The sequence below is a fragment of the Pteropus alecto genome, unplaced genomic scaffold (genome assembly GCF_000325575.1).
Source record: "Pteropus alecto unplaced genomic scaffold, ASM32557v1 scaffold79, whole genome shotgun sequence".
Classification (NCBI taxonomy): Eukaryota; Metazoa; Chordata; class Mammalia; order Chiroptera; family Pteropodidae; genus Pteropus; species Pteropus alecto.
The window spans coordinates 4,356,856-4,378,670 of record NW_006494612.1 but is presented as its reverse complement, the minus strand read 5'-3'; the positions used below and the strand labels follow the sequence as shown (position 1 = coordinate 4,378,670).

General features: G+C 36.4%; 2 protein-coding genes across 4 annotated transcripts in view; one reads left to right on the top strand and one right to left on the bottom strand.

The window, feature by feature from the left end:
* AFG1L (AFG1 like ATPase) overlaps window positions 1-2,759 on the bottom strand; it is a 168,560-nt gene extending 165,801 nt beyond the window's left edge. For all 3 annotated transcript variants that reach the window (XM_025042398.1, XM_025042401.1, XM_025042400.1), the window contains exon 1: window positions 2,567-2,759. In XM_025042398.1, the coding sequence (XP_024898166.1) occupies window positions 2,567-2,735 (169 nt within the window). In that variant the 5' untranslated portion in view covers window positions 2,736-2,759. The remainder of the gene's footprint in view (window positions 1-2,566) is intronic.
* The window catches only part of SNX3 (sorting nexin 3), a 35,013-nt gene continuing 15,950 nt past the window's right edge, over window positions 2,753-21,815 (top strand). Inside the window, exon 1 of the mRNA XM_006926053.3 lies at window positions 2,753-3,226. Coding sequence (XP_006926115.1) covers window positions 3,065-3,226 — 162 coding nt within the window. The 5' untranslated portion in view covers window positions 2,753-3,064. The remainder of the gene's footprint in view (window positions 3,227-21,815) is intronic.

Sequence of the window (21,815 nt, the reverse complement as noted above, 5' to 3'; positions counted from 1 at the left end):
TTTCTGTTCTTTTGATTTTTGCCAATATGATAGAAAACAGTACCTCATGTTTGCTTTAATGTACTTTTATTTGATTATGCGGTCAAGCATATTTTAAGGGCTTATTCTCCATTTGAATTTCTCACCTAAGAAGCAGCATGAAATAGTGTTTAAGTATATAAATTCTGGAACTAGTTTTGCCATTTTGAACTGAGTGATCAAGTTATTTAGCCTTTGTGCCTCCATTTACCCAGCGTTGTTATAATTTGATAAGTCCATTATGTGAAAAATGTGTAGAAAAGTACCTATTCATTTTCTTTGCCTATTTTTCTATGATGTTGTCTTATCAGTTTATGGGAGTTCTTTGTATATTAGGAATATATTAGCCCTTTACTAGTCTATGTGCTATATAATTTTTATTTAAAATTTCTGTACTGAAGTGACTACTTTTTCTTTATGGCTTATTTCCAATATTGCTCAAGAAACACTTCCTTTAATTAAAGGTTATAAAACTTTTCTCCTAAATTTCCTCTAAATATATTTTTATTTTTTATATTTAAATCTGGAATTTTTTCACATACAGTATAATACAAAGGACTAGCTCTGTGGTCCCTCTATTCCCTGGATATCCAAATGTGTCGGCACCATTTCCCCAATGAATTGAAATGCTCCCCTTGTTATAGATCATGTTCTTTATTAGGATCTGTGTCTGTACTCTATATAGAGCCAAAACCACACTCTTTATAGTGGTTTTATAGTGAATTTTAACATTTGATAAAGCAAATCCCCCTTAATTTTTTTTTTCACTTTCATAATCTTCTTGATTATTCTTCAATATATGAACTTAAAAAAAATTCTGTCCAGTACTACCCACCCACCCAAAGCAGAGGGGAGAGTAAAACTAACCACACTGGGATTCTGATTATAATTGCCTAATTAATTGCACATGAAGTTTGATTTTTCTGATATTAAGTCCCCCTATCCAGGAACATGGACTCTTTTTTATTTAGGTTTTGGTTTCTGTCCTTTAATAAAATTTTATAATTTTGTTTCTTCCTTTTTTTTTTTAACTTTTGGTCACTATTATGAATAGGATATTTTTTTCATCTCCATTCTAACTAGACATTGCCTAGACAGTGGAAAGCTTTAAATTAGGTTTTTTTCCTTTCATTCAGCCACTAAATTCTCTTGTTAATCTAGTAGCTTAATGTAGCTCCTGAAAAATAAAGGTAAAATTTTCCTGATGTTTATACAGGAATGCTCTTCTTTAGCTGTATGACAGTGCTTTACTGCCCAAGAAATGACTAAGTGGCCTACAAGGAATGACAGAACATTTCTATAAAAATATCCCATGATTGCTTTGTTCAGATGTCATGGATGACAACACAATACAGTGGTTCTTGGTCTCTTAAATTCAGAGTCATCTATATTCATTTCTTAAGTTAACTGCTGTAATCATACCAGTCAAGTTCCCATCTGGTTTCTGCAACAGGAAACGGCCGACAGGGAGTCCTGTCTGGGCATACTTATTCCAATATTATTATCCTTATTCTTTGGAAGAGACATATACTCTGAGAGGACTTCTCTGACCACCCTATCTAATAAGCTTGTCTCGGTCACTATCACATTATCCAGTTTTACTTTCTTTATAACACTAATCATATTGGCAGGTATATTATTTTTGATTTGTCTCCCCAAGATACATTTATAACAGACTATTAACCCAATGAGATTAGAGAATTTCCATGTCTTATAAGCCCTTATCTCTAGAATCTAGAGCTGGAAACACCTAGTAGGCCTTCAGTAAATATTTGTTGAATCAATGAATGTTGAGTTTTCTGGAAAATAATCACATCACGTTTAAGTAATTTTTTTTATATCAACTGTTCTTAGTGTTATGGTTGTTAATGGTTGTTAATAATCTGGACAACTTTTCAGTTTAAGGGACAGATCAGATTATTTAAAGATAGGTTTCTGAAACAGCATATCAAAAATTCATAAGTAGTTGTGGGACTATAACTTTAAGGGAGATAACTCTCCAGGCAGGGACAGACATTTATCCTTCTACCTCAAAGTTCAAAATCTCCATTTGCTAAAGATGAACTACGATCTACTTATTTTGTCTTTTTTCCATTTCTTATAAAGGCTTATCTGAGTTTCATTTCAAATGCTGTAAAGATACGTTTACTTTTTTTTTTTTTTTTTGGTAGAAAACTTACTGGGACTTTGTGGGAAATGAAGGAGAAAAGTTGCAGGTCAAACAGGGCATTCAAGGGAGGTTTCAGCCTATCTACTTAAGTTATTGTTTTAGAGGGCCAACCAGTAAAAAACGGTTTGCTCTTAGTGCTATGACTGAGCGAGGTCTTTTGTTTTTATTCCACTCCCGTATTTTACAACTTTCAGTTTATCAAACCAGATACGTGTGTGGTGAAATTCTCATAGCTGATATCAATGTCATCATTTGAGGCATTTGTTAAAGTTTACCTAGAAAGGCACATAAAGGGATTCAAGGCGAGACGGTGTATGGGTAGGTACAGAGTTAGCAGAGGTGGTTGTTTCAGTTGCCAGCAAACCTCCCCTACCTCACCGTTTAACTTTGCCCCCGCAGTTCCCGACGCCGCAAAGACCACTTCCGGTGTCCTTCCCACCGCTCCAGGCCCCGGCGGACGCAGAAAGGTAGGAGGGCACCTCACCGCGCCCCTAGGATCCCCGGCACTAAGGCCGCCTTCCAGCGGCGGCGCGCTCGCCCGGTGCATTGTGGGCGTTGTAGTCTGGCCGGAACCTGTTTGTGACTACAAGTCCCGTGACTCCGCCCCTCTTCCCCTCCTAGTCCGCAGTCCTGTCCGCGGCCTCATCTGGGCTTCTCTGGCCCGGGGCACGCTGGTCCGGCGAGTCAGCGGTCTCTTTCCTGGGTACCAGAGACGGAAGCCGGAGGGGCACGGGGAGGAGCTTTGCGCGCGGGGTGAACGCTCGCCTTACGTGCTCGTTCGCCTCGCGACCGCTGCGCGCGAACCCGGTGTCCCCGCGGCGGCGTCGGTGGAACGCGGAGGGGGCGGAGGGAGCCCGCGGCGGCGGCAACAGCGAAATGGCGGAGACGGTGGCGGACACCCGGCGGCTGATCACCAAGCCGCAGAATCTGAATGACGCCTACGGGCCGCCCAGCAACTTCCTCGAGATTGATGTGAGCAACCCGCAGACGGTGGGGGTCGGCAGGGGCCGCTTCACCACCTATGAGATCAGGGTCAAGGTGAGGCCGTCTTTCTCTCCTACAGCGAGACCCCTCCTGCCGTCCCGGCTTGCCCCCAGCAGACCTAGGAGCGAATGTCCTCAGGCGGCTCATCTGTCCAGGCCGGGAGCCACCGGCTGACTCGGTTGGGTAGCCCTGTCTGCGGGCGCGGTCGTGGCAAGGGTCCCTCTTGGTGTAGGGCTGGGATGGTGGTTGCTGAGTGAGCTGAGCCCAGCGCTGGCGTTTGGATAAGGTGCTGGAAGAACAGGGCGTGGGTTGAGCGGCGCTTGCCCCTCCAGCCGCTGATCTGGGAATGACATTTGAGTTGGAAAGGGGTAGATCTTTCGAGAACACAAAACACAGTTCTTCTGGAAGGGAGGTAGATGTGACTGAGATGGGGAGTTTGCGCAAAGTTGAAGCCTTCCCAGTTTTCTTTTTCTGGAGACTTTTCCCAGAGATGGCCAAGCCAAGCTGATTGCTCCAGGCTCTTTCTAGCTTGGTTGTACACTTTAACCTAAAGGGAGTTGACAGCAGCCTGACAAATTTGGTAGGGCAGATCCAGATGAGAACGGTGATTGGAAAAGGTTGATCTTAGCATTCTGGGCCACCGTCCTGCTAAAGTATAAGGAGTTGCCTGCCCCACAATCCAAAACTACTACTGCTTCAGGAAAAGCATATTCATTTAGAGATCCTGCTTTCTTAATTTCGAGATTTGCACTTCACCGAATGAATCAGCTGAAGTAGAAACACACTTATAATTTCATAACTAGTATTTGTTGGCAATAAGTAATTCAGATGATTTGAAAGATGTTAATTGAGAGTAGTGCTTCACTTTCCGTAGTTCAGGATTAAAGAACTTGCTCATGTGTGGTAGTATCTTTAAAAATTGATTACATGAAAACAAATCCAGCTGTTAGAGATGACAACAACAACAAATTTTATTAAAAATTAAAGATAATAAGAATTTAGCTTTAGAATAATCAAAATTTATGTTAACAAGTTACTATTAACATTTAAGTGAAGTAATTTCTCATTAACTTATGCACTTTTTTAAAAGTGGTAAAAAAACATGAAATTTACCATCTTAACCATTTTTAAGTGTACAGTTCAGTAGTGTTAAGTATATTCACATTGTGAATATACTTACTTTTAAAATATACGCACTTTTAAAAAATGACCGATGCAGTGTTGCTAAGAAAATTAATCATCAAACTTTAGTTTAAGATATGAAACTAACAGCTTAATGTTACAAGCCACCCTTATCTCCCTATGGATACATAAAATGTTAGCCATAAGCAGTCGTATAACTCATCTGCAAATCCAGGCTCCAGTGTACCTAGAGAAGTACATTATCATATAAAACTAGTGAAAAAGTGAAGCTTTTTAAAAAAATTTTTGGAATGACTTTGGATTATCCTAAGTATATGGTGGATTGTTCATTGAAAAGAACTTCCTCTTTTACCCTTATTAACCACCATGTTTTCCTTTCTTTTGCTGAAACAGAACTTGGTATTCCTGTTTCTAAACTTCCATAGCTAATACTTCCTGTCACACAACTGAAGTGGAATCTCCTGCCTACACTTCCTTTATTTAATAACTTTGGGTTTATCTCGCTGAGTGCATTATATTAAATAGACTTTAGTGTGATGATTTAACTATTTAAAAAATATACCTGATACTTGATTACCAAATGGTTGATGTGACAGTTAAAGTGTGATCATTTGCATTTTAAAGAAAATAATCCTTTTAAAGAATAATTAATGAGTTACAGAATTAACAAAACACACACCTACACTGGTTTGTATTATATGAGCCAGTTTGTTGTGTGTTAATGATTTGTAGTCATAAGTGAGGTGCCTTCTAAGAAAATATAATTGAGTTTTTAATGAAATGCCATTGTGGTTACTCTTAATATGTAATGTGTTAAAACTCAGGACACCATTTAGTAAGATATTAGGTCTTATTTTAAGCAGCATGTGGTTTTTGAGAATAATTACATTCTTGTATTAAAGTAGAATGGCCAGTAAAATGAATAAAGCATTTTTTAATGTTATTTATTACTACTTTTCTAAACTGTTGCTGCTCTCCCTAGCCCCTATTGCCTGCCGTTTGCTATTGAATTTGCCATGTGGCAAACAATTAGATGTTCCAGAGTTTGGATCCTTAAACTATCTTATAGCTACTCTTTAATTCTGGTCTTGAGAAAAATGTTCAATTTTATAGGATCTGATTGAAATTACTCTAATTCACAGAGTAATTTTATCTGGATGGTGGCACTTTAGAATGCAAGTTTCCCAATCTCCATTTATCTCTAGGTTTGAGGATAGTGTTTAAGACTATTAGGATCACTTGATTAGTATCTTTGGGCTTTTGAAAATAATTGGTAGTGTTAATGTTTTTAAAAATTGTTCTAATGGGTAGGTATAGTAGAGAGCACCATAAATGATTAAACCTCAGAGTCTAAAATTATTATAAAGAGAAGGCTAAAGGGGAAATTCAGTCACCATTTATGAAGTTTGTGCTATAATGTAACTAATTTTCTGGAGATTTTAATTAAGATTTGTTGTATCTAGAGACAACTGTTTTGAACAGGAGTGAAGGTAAGGATCTTTCTTGAGCTCTGAGTTTAAAGAATAGATTTATCATTTATTAGAGTAAGGTATAAAATCTAGGCTCTACTTCTTTGTAAAATAAATATGTTTATAGTATCTACCTCATAGGACTGAGTTAATGCACATAAATCTCTTTAGCACAATGACTGGTATATAATAAGCACTCAAAGATTACCTCTTTCTAAATACAGATATCTTCTAAATGAAAAGTCAGTGATAAGCTACAGTTTTTTTGTTAATAATGTGCAGTTGAGTTAATAAAATTGTTAGATTTTCTTATCAAGAAACCTACTTGGCATGAAAGTATACTTTCATTGAGGCAAATGTGGTATTTAAAAAAGCCGTCTTGTTTTAGTACCTAATCAAGTATCCTTTTTTTTCTTTGTTTTAAATTTTTATTATATTTTGTGGGATTCCATGTGGAAAATTGTGATGCCATTCAGAACATGGTTAATTTCACATTTAAGACCAAAAAATGTCAAGTACTCCATGTTTTAAGGTAGTATATGGGTCTATGATTGTACTGTACTAGTATTTTTTCCTGTTTCATTGAGATTTAATTGACATATAACATATTTGTTTAAGATATACAGTATAACAATTTGTTAAGATACATTGCAGAGTGATTACCACAGTAAATTGAGTTAACATTCATCACATCACGTAATTACAAAAGTAGCCTTTTGAAGTTAAGGCTTGTTCACATATAAAGCTGAATAGTAAAGTTTGGTAGTAAACATTGTGTCAGAAAGATGATCAGTAAAAGTAACATTTTGACAGTGTTTGCCTTTCTAAACCCGTGTTAATGATTTTTCTCTGGGTGAATCCTCTAATTTTAAATTGAGAGTCCTTAATATCCAGATTGGAAGCTGAAAAATTAATTCTTAGACTTAGTTTTAGGATTTATAAGCATGTATTATTAAAGGGCAAGAATAATATTTTAAAGAATTAATGTGTTTTGGTGCCAAAAGACATCTGCACCAATTTTGTGGCTTTATCAATTGGCCATGAGATGTTGTCTGATGTACATCTTAGTTGTCAGCCATGGCTGACTTGCAGCATTCCTGTCAAGGAGAGGCGTGTTGCTAGCTTTGAAGATTCTTACCCAATCCATCCCTTAAGATGAAGGAGAGGGAGGCAATGGCAATTAAAAAGTAGCCCTGGTATATTGGGTTATTAGGAACTTTGTTTGATGTTCATTTAACAGATGAGGATACCAAGGCACATAAGGTTGTGTCTCACCCAAAGTAAATTATCTAACTAGTGTCAGAGCCAGGATTAAGTTTAAAGGGGTCTGGTACTGGTTCAGAATTGCTTCATGGCTGCAGTTGATTTAATTTAAAATAGTACATCAAAACCTTTATCTACAGCCTAGTTTTGGGGTACCCTAAGTGTCTGAACCTTTTGAAAGAATTCCCAATATTTGGCACTCTTGAGATCTGGAAGTTGACTCCTCAGTAAGATGAACCCAGGAAAAATAAACAGCTGAAAATAGTTTATTATTAAATTCTGGGCTATGATGAGATGACCCAAAGAAAAGGTGTTGGTTGGCTGGTGATGCTTACAAAAGGCAAGCTTTTTTCTATATTAAAGCTGAAAAGTGAGAGGATTTATCACTTGAGTACCTATTATGTTCAAGGCACTGTGCTATATTTGTAATTTGATTTTTGAGGTAACCAAGCAGAATAGATTATATCTCTGTTTTGCAGATATAGAAGCCAAGGTCACTGTTGATCCTCATCTCTTGTTCCCCCCTCATTCTTATTTTATGCCCCCGTTCTACTGAACTACTTGTATCGCCCAACTAAGCTGTGTTCTCTTGTATCTGGGTCTTTGCACACACTTCGTCCTCTGTTAAAATATCTTCCTTTAGTCCTTGACTAGCTACCATTACTTGTCCTGCAGGACTTAGCCTGTCACCTTTTTTAGAGATTTTGCTGTTCCCTGGAATTGAGACTGGATTTCCTCTCTGTGTGCCCTTAGGATTAAGTTTGTTTGCTTGTCTGCGGCTTCCTTTGGTTCCTGTATCTTCCACTATAAGCTCCTAGAGGACAGGACTGTCATAACCACCCTTACTTAACATCTGACATTGTTTTGCACATAGTGGGCATTTATTGGAGAATGAAGTTTAGGAAGGTTAAGTAATTCGCCCAAAGTCAGAGCTATTAAATGGCAAAACTGGGATTGGAATCTAGATTTTCTGACCTTCAGAGCCCACACTTTTTCTTCCATCCTCACTGAACATTCAGATCACCTGAGGAGCTTTTGAAGCGAAGAAGATTCTCTTTTAATTGGGCTAGGATGGGATTTAAGAAGCAGTAGTTTAAAAACCACCCAGCAAGGGCACTTAAGTGATATGCAGCAAGGATTATTCCTGGTTGCACAATGCTCTCTGTCTCTAAGAAATGATAGGCAGCAGAGGAGTATGAGAAAAATATATGGAGCTGGTTGGTGGCCTTGATGGGATTGGAAAAAAGGCAAATTCTGAAAATAAACAAATCAGATCCTGACAGCAGAGACGAAAACCAGTGACATTTGCCAAAGAAAAAAAACTGTTTTTGAAGGGGAGACAATTTAGATACTAGCTGAAAGCATGCCGACCTATACCGCTTACCTTTTTTGAGAAGAAGGGAGGCATTGACTGTATGCAGCCAAGCCAGATTTTTTTGCCCCTGTCTTGCACCATCCATATCTGTATCCCTGTGTAATAATCTTGGAAGTAAGCCAGAAGTCAAGAAAAGGCAAAATATCCATTTAAGAAAGAAATCTACATATTTCATTAATATTGCCATCTACACCGTTAAAGTGGGAAGTCTGAAAGGGCTTAACTTTTAGCTATCCCGGTAGTAGTGATTTTCCTCTCCTCACCTTCATAATTATGCTTACAAAAAGGAAAGCACTGAACTGTTATTTTTAGACACTTTGATGTTTCTACCATATTATGCTGCTTCCATGTAAGCAGAGCCAACAATTTTTGAGCATCAGATAAGAAAGATGGTGTCCAAGAAAAAGCAATACTGTAATCTTGATGTTGCTGTTTACTGATTCCTTAATTAAATGACTTTAAGCTTTCAACTAGAGTCTTACTTCTTTAAAGAAATATTTAACTTAGGAATTTGGACATGATAATAATGTGTGACATTTGCTGTAGCCTGCCAGAAAAGTTGTATCAATTAAAATATAGTTTGGTCTGTTCTCACAGAGACCTTAAAAAAACTTTATTTATTTATTTTTCATATGAAGAGGTCTCAGGGGCAATTCACAGTGGGTATTGTGGCTTGACATTACATATTATTCTCAACATTATACCCACATTCTAGCCAAGGAAAAGGCATATTCCTGCTCGTTGCTGCCTGTAGCTGCAAAGGAAGCTGGAAAATTTAGTCTAGCTAGGCAGCCATCTGAAGAAAGGACAGACACTTTTCTTTGCCACAGTAGCAAATGATTAGGATTAGTCCTTTTATGGTGTGGCTTTAGCAACATTCTGATTATCTCTCTTAATTCTTTTTTTTTTCTGAAGTCTGAAATTTCAGAGTTTTGAGAAAGTTTATTTGATTTGGAAGAAATAAAATTGAGTTCTCATTAGTTTTGTCAGTTTTAAATGTCAGTGATTTCCACCTCTTCCTGAGAATTAATTTTGATGAGTACAGAAAGGAGGCAAGTATGATGACATGGCATATCTGATAGGGGTATATACCATGTGATTAAGTTGGGTTAGAGGTAATGAAAGTAGATGGTTAACTTTTATTTTTTTGTCTTTTTGTATTTAATGGCTATTTAAAACTATGAAGGCAGTTTTACTTAGGGCCAGCATTTTAGTTGATGACATTGAATGATGGAGTATATAATTTGAGCCACCAAAATAAGTGAGATCAGCATCTCTTACTAGAGAATCATAGGAAGACTTAAAATTTTTATAAAATTACTGTGTCTAACAGTATTGGGATGGTCACTTTTTAATTCTGTGCTCTCTAGACTTCGATTTTGTCACTGATGTAGCACATCTCTTTTTGCTTGGCTGTCCTAAAATTATTTCCATATCTGCTACTTATAGCTTGTCTGCTCCCCCTGCTCCCCGCTCCCCATTCTTGCCCTTGTAACACGAGCTTCTTTGTTCTATTGTAAGTTTGGGAATTTTTTTTATTAAATTTATTGGAGTGATATTGATTAATAAAATTACATAGGTTCAAATGTACAGTTAAGTAATATGTCATGTGTATAGTGTATTGTATGTTCACTGTCCAAAGTTAAATTTCCTTCCGTCACCGTGTAAGTTTGGGAATTTTAATTCAGATAGAGCGGGGGTCCCCAACCCCTGGGCCATGGACCAGTACCGGTCCATGGCCTGTTAGTAACTGGGCTGCACAACAGGAGGTGAGTAGTGAGTGATAGAAGCTTCATCTGTATTTGCAGGTGCTTTCTCCCCAGCATTGGCATCACCTCAGCTCCATCTCAGATCATCAATTATTAGATTCTCATAGGAGCACCGGTCCCTGGTGCCAAAAAGGTTGGAGACTGCTGATATAGAGGAATAAAAGAGTCTCGAAGCTCCCCTTCTTGTGTCTAGTTCTCAGTATCTCACTCCTTTGTTGTTGGTTATCTTCAGGTGGAAACAGAAGCAGATAAAAGTCTTATTGGCTAGGCATACGTCTGTGTACCACAAGGTCTTTGTTTAAATTTATACCCAAAGATTCTCCCACGTTATATAACTGAGAACATTCTTAAGACACTAATGGGTCTAACAGGTGTCAGCAAGCTGTGGGCTTCTGTTTTTGTAAAGTTTTATTGGAACACAGCATACTTGTTTGTTTACATATTATTTATGACCACTTTTGTACTAAAAAGGCAGAGTCTAGTAGCCTTGACAGCCTAAAATATTTACTGCCTTGCCCTTTGTGAAAAAGTTTGCCAACCCCTAGAGTTTATGTAGCATTGAAATGATGAAAATCAAAAGCACTTGAAGAATATTAATTTTAAAACATGAGACTATGAAAAAAAATTCAATTTAGGATGCCAGTAGCAAATGATTGATGAAATGGTAGTTACATATAACACTGCTAGTAAGGTTTTTTTTTCTTACACATTCATCAAATACCAGTAGAATCTTAGAGCATAGCCTTATTGTTGGGTGATGAATGAAATAATTACACACTATTCTTTCCTTCTAAAGACCCAGCTTTTTACAAAGACAGAATCTAACTTTGTGAGTTATTAGATTATACCTACTATTCATATTAAGGCCAGCCACAAGGATTTTTAATTTATAAAGCTTATGTTCTCACCCCAAGCCTTATGTAAACTTCTTTGAATAACCATTTAAAGAGAGAAAATTGGTGCTGATAAAACTAATAGTCCATAAACCAATGACAAAGCTGAAAGTGATGCCTGACAAAACAGATTGTAATCAGTTCTGGCCAGCATCATGGTTTACATATCTTCTAACCCAGAATTAATTTCTTATACCATATCATCTTTAATGCTTGTGTTTTTATATGTTAACCCTCTACATAATAAGGCAGTATGCCATTATTACATGATTTTTGATATTTAAATTGATTGAACTATTGACATGGGGAAGTTTAATGTCTGGCTTGTAGAAAGAGGTAAAGTTGAAAATTGAAAAACTGATGTTAATTCTCATTATGGGGCACTATAGTAAATTAATCGAATTTTTATCTTAGTTTAAAAGGACAGATGGTGTTGATATACTTAAGTTGAAATAAATTGTAATTGTAGGGCTTTTTACTTAGACTTTAGGATGTGATTCTTATCTGTAATCTATGTATTTTCTCAGTTTTGTTCTCTCAAGACTTTCAATCCATTTTTTGGTAACTAAATTTCTTAAATTTGTTAACATCGAGTAAGTACTCCTGTGGACCAGTTGCTTTATTGAGCACTTGGAATGCTAAGTTTAATATGACATGGTTGCTGCATTCAGCAAGTTCACACCAACCTGAAAAAAGACTGAATGTTTTCTTTGATCAGTTTTCCCTAAAACTATCCAATAAATGAACATTTATGAACTGCCTACTCTATGCCAAATATCGTGCTAGATGTTTGGCTAAGAGGTGAGTAACATATTCCTTGTTTTTAGAGGCTTACAGACTGAAGGTGGGAAGAGAGGTAAATTCAATTTAATTTGGTAGTGTTGGGTAAAAATATTCATAATGTGCAGTGGGAACCCAAGCCAGCCACAAGAGACCAGGAGTCAGGGCAGAATGGGCTAGTAGTGTTCTAGGCCAAGAGAGCAACTGTCTTTTCTGTCTTTCATTGCCAACATCTAATGTCAGTGACTTGCCACTAAGTCACATAGTATTACTACTGGATTCTGACCACTTTATGCCCTTCACCTCTTATTACTGTCTGGCTCAGACATGTTTCTCTACCTCTTTATTATAATGTGTTTTGTTTTTAAGCATGTCTTGGGCAGTTGCTATGTCTAGAAAGTATGGTAGGTACTTTCTCTTGTGTTTTCTTTGATATAGTTTTAGTTATCTGACTGCCTCTTCTTAGAAACTATAATGGCTCTTATTTCCAGTTAAAATAGATCACAGATATAGAACAGTTGATTATTCTTAACAATAGTCATTTCCTGTTTCAACCTGATCGTGTTTTGTGATATAGCCAAGAAAATCTACCTGCTGTTCTCCTCCCAAACTTAATGCTAATGATCTTCCTTTATTCCTCTTGCCAAAAGCTCATTCAAATATGTGTACGTAGTATATAGGCTGGTCTTCCCACCTAACCAATGTTGTATCAGCTGTAACAAACCACCCTAAAACTTATTGACTTGAAATAGTGATTTTCCATTGTTCTGTGGGTTGGCTAAACGGCTTATATGTTGGTTTTTACCTGTCCTAATTTATGTAGTTGTTTTTAGCTGGAAAGTTGGCATATCTGGCTATCCCTCTGGGATGCCTCATTTTCTTCCACATAGACTCTCATTCTCCAGTCAGACTGGCTTCTTTATATGGCAGTCTTAGAATATCATTCCAAGAGGATGGAGAGGGAAGTTGTGACACCTCTTGAGTTTTAGGCTCTGAAACTTGTCTCTTGTACTACATTCTGTTGGTCAAAGCAAATCATAAGGCTAGTTCAGATTTAAGGAGTGGGGGAATAGACTCCACCTCTTGGTTGGAAGAGGCTTCGAAGAATTCATGGCAACATTTATCTACCACATATTACTTACTAGGAATCTCCAAATGCCATAGTTGGAGTGACATAGTCACTTGGGTGACTATAGTAGGCAGAATAATGACACCCCAAAGATCCACTTCCTAATACCTAGAACCTGTGAATATGTTACCTTACATGGCAAAAGTGACTTTGCAGATGTGATTAAATTAAGGATCTTGAGATAGAGAGATTGCCCCAGATTACCTGGTTATGCCTCATGTAATCACAAAGGTCCTGATAAGTGAAACAGGCAGTGGAGTCAGTCATAGAAGAAGTTGTGACGATGGAAGCAGAGATTGAAGTATGCAGTTGCTGACTTTGAAAATGGAGGAAAGAACCATGAACCAAAGATTACAGCCAGATGTAGAAGTTAGAGAAGATAAATTCTCCCCTAGATCCTCCAGAAGGAATGCAGCCCTGATGACACCTTAATTTAGCCCAATGAGACTCATTTAGGGCTTCCTACCTCCAAAACCATAGATAATGAATTTGTTTTGTTTTAAGCTACTAAGTTTGTGGTAATTTGCTACAGCAGCAGTAGGAAACTAATAAGAATGACCATTCCTCTGTCTTAAAGAACATTTTCAACAGAAGGAGACACTCTAGACTCACTCCAAGAGAATGAGAGTCAGTGGGGACTGGGGCTCAGCCTTACCTGAGCCTTGATTATAGGCCACAGCCCTATCTTCTTCCCTATCAGAATTTAGCACTATCAGTTCTCATTATCCCTCTACTAGTCTGCCAAGATGTTTTACCTAGGGTGTAGAAAAATATGTTTTTCTCATGGAAAAAGCTGAGTGCCTTACTTAATAGGCTGTAGAGGATTATTTTTCCAAACTAAAGAGAAAATTATTAAAAGACTGAGTCACTTTGGCTATCTAGGTATAGGTCAAGATCAGCAATGCTAAATGACCAGTGCATTTTTAAAATACACTGAGTATTACAGAAATAACTGTGTAATATATGATAAAGTTGTTTATCCTTGTCATCTAGTGCCCTTGTATGAGAGAGGGCTAACTTCTGAAATTAGGCAAGTGTAAAATTACAAGTTCTAGGTGATGATTACTTTATGTTATTGGCTCTTGATTAAAATTTAACTTGCAAAATGTTTCATACTTTATTGTCAGGCCTTTGACCCTCTTAATTCCAAGCAATAGTATCTTCCATTCAGTACACACATCGGGAGAAAAGTACTTTGACTTTTGCAACTTATAATTCTAGGTCTCAAAGTCTAAAATATATTTAAATATTTCAGTCAATAAATATATAACTACACAATTTCTTCTAATTCACATAATTTTTTTGTTTCTATTTTGAGAAGAAACCTGCACCTTAACTTCAGGCGATCGTTAAAATGAGCAAGAACAATCTGTTTTTTAAAACATCCACATTCGTTTGTGATAGACTAAATTTTTAAAATTCATCTTAAGAAAAGATTATGAAGTATATATTAAAAATATATATTAAATATTTAAGGCACCCACAGCTTCTGTGTGAAGAAAGTTCAAGAATGTCAAAGCTAAGGGAGCATAGTAGAAGGATTATAATTATATAGAATCTGATAAAGCATTCATAAAATTAAGAAAACCTTTATAGGTTGAAGTAGGCCATCAGTTATGAATATAGTTCAGTGGATTATTTACAAGGAATATGTTATTTGATCTGCCTTTGTCTAATCTCTAATACAGCAGCCATTAGCTATTAGCCATATGGAGCTATTTAAATCGAACTGTTAGGCTCAAACTACCAGACAACTGTTTGTCCAGTTTCCTTGGAATCGAAGTTGACTTGTTTGACATATTTTTAGTTGATTATAAGTGATAGTGGCTTCAAAAATACAGGATGGCTCATATATGAAGGGAGCAGTGTACACAAGGGCTTTTCCTCCTGAGTTTCTTTGACCTTTTTGCCTTTCTCAGTGTGTTTCTGGTCAGTAGTCACTTACAGCCTGGTCACTGTTAGCCCTGTGCTAGCCTTCAAGGTGTGCATCAACTTCACACACATGCACCATTCTCTACTGATTAAGACAGAGAAAATTTCTTAATCCAAACAAAAATTAGAGACTTTTTTTTTTGATAGGATCATTTATTACATTAGAAAATTGAGTACACATTTAAAAACTATAGTTTACTTATAGCTTGAGTAAAAGTGAACTGGGATGAGAATAAATGGTGCCTTTCAGAGTGCATTATATCTTAACTCTTTTCTAGGGGTCACCCTTGGATCAACACAACTTCATGGTCAGCCAGTGACTGGTCAGAAGTTGTGCATAATAAACACCTTGAACCAGTAAGGCTTCTCCTCTTTGCCAGTGGATTTGTATGTAGGTTGAGGAATGAATTCAAACTATAGGCAGTTTACAGGTTTGTTCCAGCTTTTACTTTGTGCCAAGTCTTCTTACATCCATGGCTATTCTGTATCTGTGAAAGACGTCACATCCAGCCAAGGATATAAAGATAACTGGGGTCTTCGCCAGTCTTTCCTGAGCTTGCATACAGCTTTGTGCAAGCGCACAGCCTTTCAGACCTCCTGGGATAAGTGAGAGCATAGCAAGGCTTACCATGGCTGTGCCGTTCTCAGGATATCTCTGCTAAACTTCTGGCAAATCTGCTGGTTTGTTTCTTGCCTCAGTTAGTATTGCAACCTTAGAGTGCTGCAGTATTGGCCTTCCCCAGTTGTTTGCCACCAAGGTCACCATTGTTCTCAAGGATACTCCTGCATATGGTATTCTTCAGCATTCTACTCAATCAGTGATCCCCCCGCTAGCAGCAGTGGTGCTGGTTTCCACAGCTTGGCCCACACTGGTCAACCTAGCATTGATGGAGCTGTTGGGGATGACCAAAACACCTCAGATTTCCACCGGTCTAAGGTTTGGCAGTTGTTCTTCAATAAATGCTTTTCAGTTTGTTATGTCTTTGGCCAATTCCCAGAGTCCTGATACGGTTGTTTTGACACGTTTGTCTATTTTATTGCTGATTTTTTAAGGAGAGGCTTTGCCAAGCTCCTCACTCCACCATGTCAGCTTCTCTAGACTTACCTTTTTACATTATACCTTTATTTTAGGTTCCATATTTTTAAGAGAAAAGGTTTTTATCATATTATTATGCTTTAATGTTAACTTACAGGTGCTTAGAAGCACTTTTTAATGTAATGTTTAAATGTTTTTGCAAGCCTCTTAACCAAGTATTAACTTAGCTCCTTGTAGATAGTAGATGTTAAGATATTTTATTAAATGCTTACTAGAGTTTTTAAGCTTTATTTACTTAATATCTGCTTTTGGTCTGGTATTATAACAATAGTGTGCCTTAAGAGCATGAACTTTGAACTTGAACATGTGTTCAATCCTTCCTTTCTCTGTTAGTAGACATGTGATTCTGAGCAAGTTACCTAACTCCTCTTTTTTAGTTTCTTCAGCCATAAAATAGAACTTCAGAAGATTAAATGTGACATGTGGCATAGTATTTACCCTACAGTAAGTATCCAATAAGTGATTTGTGAAGTAATAATAGTTGCTATTTAATTATTGAAGTGGCAGTTATTTGAATTATCTTTATTTTAAAGATGATGCAACTCAGATTTGGAGAAGGAAAGTCATTTGACATGGTTCATATTGTTAATGAGTCCAGAGGAGAACTTGAACCAGGTCTGCTTGACTTATTCATCTGTTCCCTGCTGCTTCCAGGAATCAGATATAGGGTCACAAATTTGTGATTACCTCCTCTGAAGCTAAATCCGCAATCATATAAAGGAAATACTGAATAAATATATATATACACACACACACTCACACACTCACTCATATATGTTTGCTTACATTTTTCCCCCAACAATGTAGCATGTCAGGAACTTCCACCACTAAAAGTAATAAAGCAATTGTTTGAACCTTAAGTGTCTCTCTGAGATACAAACTTAATGACTTTAACCTTGATTATCTTTAGTGAATGGAAAAAGCAGGGACTTTAAACTCTTCATTTACAAAGTTGAACATCTAAACTTGAAAACTTTTGATTCATAATGGTATAAGCATCCATAGAAGTATACTTATAAAATTTTCTATTAGTTTTTAAAGCCTTTAAGTGTAAAAGGTTGTGTGTGCATGTCTTTATCATAATAATGCACTCCTTAGTTGTGTATTTTCTTACAGATGCTTACCCCCATGGTATTCCAGTATCCTTAATTTCTCTCTCTTTACCCTCACCTGTCTTGTCTGTATAAAGTCTGCTAAGTCAGGAACCGTGTCCATATACTTAATGTTCCTGGTAGATTCTCAATTAACACCTTTTGTGCTGTATATTTTATTAGCATTCTAAATAACATCAGTTTAATGGCTTAAGAGACTTAATATTTATAAATGTCATGACTTAAAATATCTTACTTACATTCTTCCAAGTAGAGTTTGGGGACTAAAGGTGAAAGATCCGGAGTGATTTCCTTTTCTTACAAACTTCACAACTCAGGACAAGGAAGAGGACGTATGAGGAGAAAGAGCTAGACAAAAGTACTCAGAAGGAAACTTAAATTATGAGGAAAAGAACCAGAATACCCTGCTCTCCCGCTCCACCTCAAACACCAGTTATACCCAACAGTTAAAAAATAAGAATGTATGCTGGCCAGAAATTTCTAGAAATCACACTGACCTAATTATATATTGAAACCTTTAGTGACAAGTTGCAATTCTTCTTACAGCCTGTGCTCTCAGCCATGTTTATTATGCGGATTCTTAGAGAGTTACTTACTACTTCTAATAAAAAGATTTTGTTAGTGGTTTGAGTACTTTCAGGTTATTACAACAGTAATGACTCTTTGTGGGGCTTTATAAAAGGAGTAAAATAATGCTGCTGTCAATATATAGGGTTTAATATAATCTAGTTCTTATTATAGCTAACCACTGACTAGATGAGAAAGGAGTCTATTAATATAGATTATTACTCATGTCTTAGAGAATTGACTCATTAAACAACCTTATTCATGTTTTTTATAGTTGTCCAGATAATATTTTGTTCTCCAAAGAAATATCTCAGCTTCCTTCATTCTTTTATAATATAGATGACAAACTATTTCATACTATTTATTCCTAGAGGTTTATCAAGTTACTGTAGAGAAAGCAACTCTCAATCATCTATTACAACTTTTATTTTCAAAATTGCCTTTAAGAATGAAAAAACTTAAGCTCATTTTATCAGCTTCTTAAGTTATGGAGGAATACTTCCTTTGCTGAATAATCCAGAATCAATTAACTGAGAATCGGTTAACTGAGAATCGAATTTCCTGAGAATCGCTGCTACTCAGAACATAAGTCAAGAGCTAATAAGGAAGCAAAAAAATAAACAGCAAAGAGTTAAAAAATTTCAAAAGTCTGTATGTTTTAGATACCACATTTTTATATTTAAATATTATCCTTTCAATCTTCTCAGGTTACTGATTCAGTTATCTATTGCTGTGTAACAAACAACCTCAAAAGTTGGTGGCTTAAAATAACAACAGTTAACATTCACTTTAGCACAGTTGTGCAGTTTGGTCAGTTCTTAGAAGGGGCACCTTATCTCTGTTCTCCTTGATATCTGCTGGAGGAGCTTGACTGGGACTGGAGGATTTATTTCCAAGATGACACAATTGTATGACTGGCTGGCAAGTTAGTGGGGCTACCACTGGGAGCTGTTAATTGGGTCCTGAGTTTTCCTCCACGCATAACTAGACTTCTAACAGAATAATGGTGACTGGGTTCCAAGAAAGAATGTCCTTCTAAGAGGACATCTTGGAACATCAAGCCCCAGTCACAAGTATTTGCTAATATACTATTGATCAAAGGCAGTCACATGGCCAAGCCAATGTGGGAGAGGATACAGAAAGATATAGAGGATACAAAAAGAAAAATACTGAAAGGCATGGTTTATTGTAAGGCCACCAAAGTAATAGCCTACTACAGTTATGTACCTCTTCAATCTACAGCAAATAGCCTCTCTGGAGGACATTTCGAAGCCTTAACATTTATAGCCTTTGGCCCAGTAATTTCACTGTTAGGGGTTTGTCCTATGGAAAGTACACAAAATCCCTGGATCTCTATCAAGGTTTCATCTCTCTTTCATTCATAGCATTTTGTCTGGGGTCAGATAGCTGGTTAATACAGGAATTGGAATTAAAATCAGCGATTGTCTCATTTCAGAATTGTGTGCTTAACCATTGTATTATACCACTTCTCATGTAGATGATGTCTATATGCAGTCATATTATCTATATCAAATGAGATGCTAATATGTTTAATAAGAATAAAATTTGTTTATATAAAAGACTGAAAGGATATAATCAAAATAAAATCTCTACAGATGAACATGTACTATTCTAATTTTTTCAATTCTAAAGGTACTTTTTATGAGCCTACTATGTAAATTTCACCTAATATAGTCATATGTATGTATTTTATATCTTTTATTTCTGCTTCAGTTACTCCAAGTTTCTTCTCTTTTGTCTCAACAGTAAAAGTCTATGATAAATTATGATTGTAACTGCCCCCTTCTCCATTTTATCCTATAAATATCTCTTGAGGATGATGTTTGTTTCAGATCCCTGTAAGTCCATATGTGCTTGATACTGCACGTGTAGACATTTACAATACACTTACTGAATAGAGTTTCCTAACTAATATTCTTTCATTGGTTTCCATATCGTAGTTTTACTTATAATGACTTTGCATCTCATTTCCAGTTCACTATTCTCATAGTGTTCCAAATCACTGTCCTTAAGGAAGTAAAATATCATTGCCCATATCTGTCCCATCTAAACTAGAATCACTTGGTGATCGTACAGATTCCTGAGCCCTTCCCCCACCCCTTTTCACATTTCGTAGGTATAGGGCAGAGGTTCTCGCACCTTAGAATGTCTTAAAAATACTGATGTTCAGATTCCATCCCAAACTAATTTGAATAAGATTCTTTAGGAGATGGTGCTGGGGGCTTTTTTGTGTGAGTGTCTGTGTGTGTATGTGTGTTTAAAACTTGAGATAATTCTTATGATTAAGCAAGTTGGGAAGATATAGGAAATAGTTTTGCACTTTTAAAATTGTTTAGAAAATGTCTTAGACTATTAGTAGGCAGTTTTCTTTCAGCAGAAGCCTATAGGACCATATAAATGTTCATGAGCTATTACGAGCAAATTTTTCTTTACAGTGGAATTATTATTGCACAAGTCCATTAAAGGTTGCTCATTGAAAACCTTACATGAGCTCGCAAATGAGTCTTGTTGCCAATTCACAAATGAAGAGTATGGACAAAGTAAGAAAAGTATATGGAATTACTTGATTTATGCATTAAACCTCCCTAGATAATCTCTGCTGTTTTGGAAATTATACCATAAAAGATACTTCTCTTAAAATAACAGGAAATTGTATCACTGGAAGGCCATGTCTTTTTTTTTTTTTAAAGAAAGAAACTAAACTAAATACCTTGGCTTAGTGACAATCTACATTTCAAAGGTTCACCAGACTAAAAGCTTATTCTTCACTTAAATGACTTCTCCCAGACATATTTAGAGTTCATCTAGGTTATAAACCATATCTCCAGTTATTCATGCTGTTCCAGATTGGGTAAAACAAGTATCAAAAGTACTGAAGGGAGAGGTAATAGCTTAAGCACTTCTCAGCTTATCCTTTATCTCTAGATGTAGATATTTGGAGAAATGCAGCCGTTTAATGAGAACTGTAGTGGGGCATTCTTTTACATCTCTTAGGATTGATTGAATAGAGTATGGTCTATTGAGTATACTTTTGATGTCGTTGCCAGTCTCTTTTTCAAATGTACACATGACACTATCTGAAGAAATACTAGAAACACCTAGTAAACATTTTTCTAATATCTATTGTTAAGCTATATTCAGGTGATCACATTTTGAGGCTTGGTTTTCTGCTTGGCTATCAGTGATAATCAGGTTACATATAGCTGCTGACTTTAATAGGTCAGCCTGTGTAAGTATGTAAGACCCAGCTTTTTGGAGACTGATAATGTGGCAGTTTCCTCTGTTCAGACGTAAAGAGAGCACTTGTTTTAGAGCTTATACCATGGTTTCAAAAATCTGTTCTTTATTATGTAATGTCTATTTGGATTCCTGATGATTTTACCATATGAGATTAGTAATATCAGGCATACAGACATCTCTTATTAACATTTTATCTCTTTGGAATTTTGTTTTTGGTATATTATTAGAACAAATGAACAGCAACAAAATAATATTGAACAGTTATCTTCAAGTTTTTATTGTTCTTTTCTAATTTTCTGAATGTTCCAGGTATCTTATGTAATCAGTCTATCACCTTTTCATGAGTTATGTAAACTACATTCTCCTCTTGTAAATGAAAAGGCAAGATGCACAGGAACTTGAATATTACCCTGAATTTCTCCTAGGGCAAGTACAAATATCCATTGCTTCATTCTAACCAAGTAGACTGTAAATCCTCTTCTGATTCTGTTTACTAAATCAACAAATTGTAAACATAATGTATATACACATCTATATGTTCACACTAAATTTGGCAGAGAATAGGGCTTTCCTGCGGTAAGCCAGTCTCTCTTCTATTGGTTACATTCAGGTAACTAACTTCACCTAAAGATGTGAATTCTCCAAGAAGCAGAATTCTTTTTGTGCTTTGACAGTTCTGTAAGTTTTAAATTTAGCTGGGCAAATTCCAGATGGCACTAAATCTTTTATTATGAAAAGCAAGAATAAGAAAAACTTATTATAAAGAGAAAAAAAAGGTAACTACTTTGGACAAATCTGGGTGACCTAACCTTAACCAAGGGATGCAATAATAGGACAAACTGACATAATGTGCC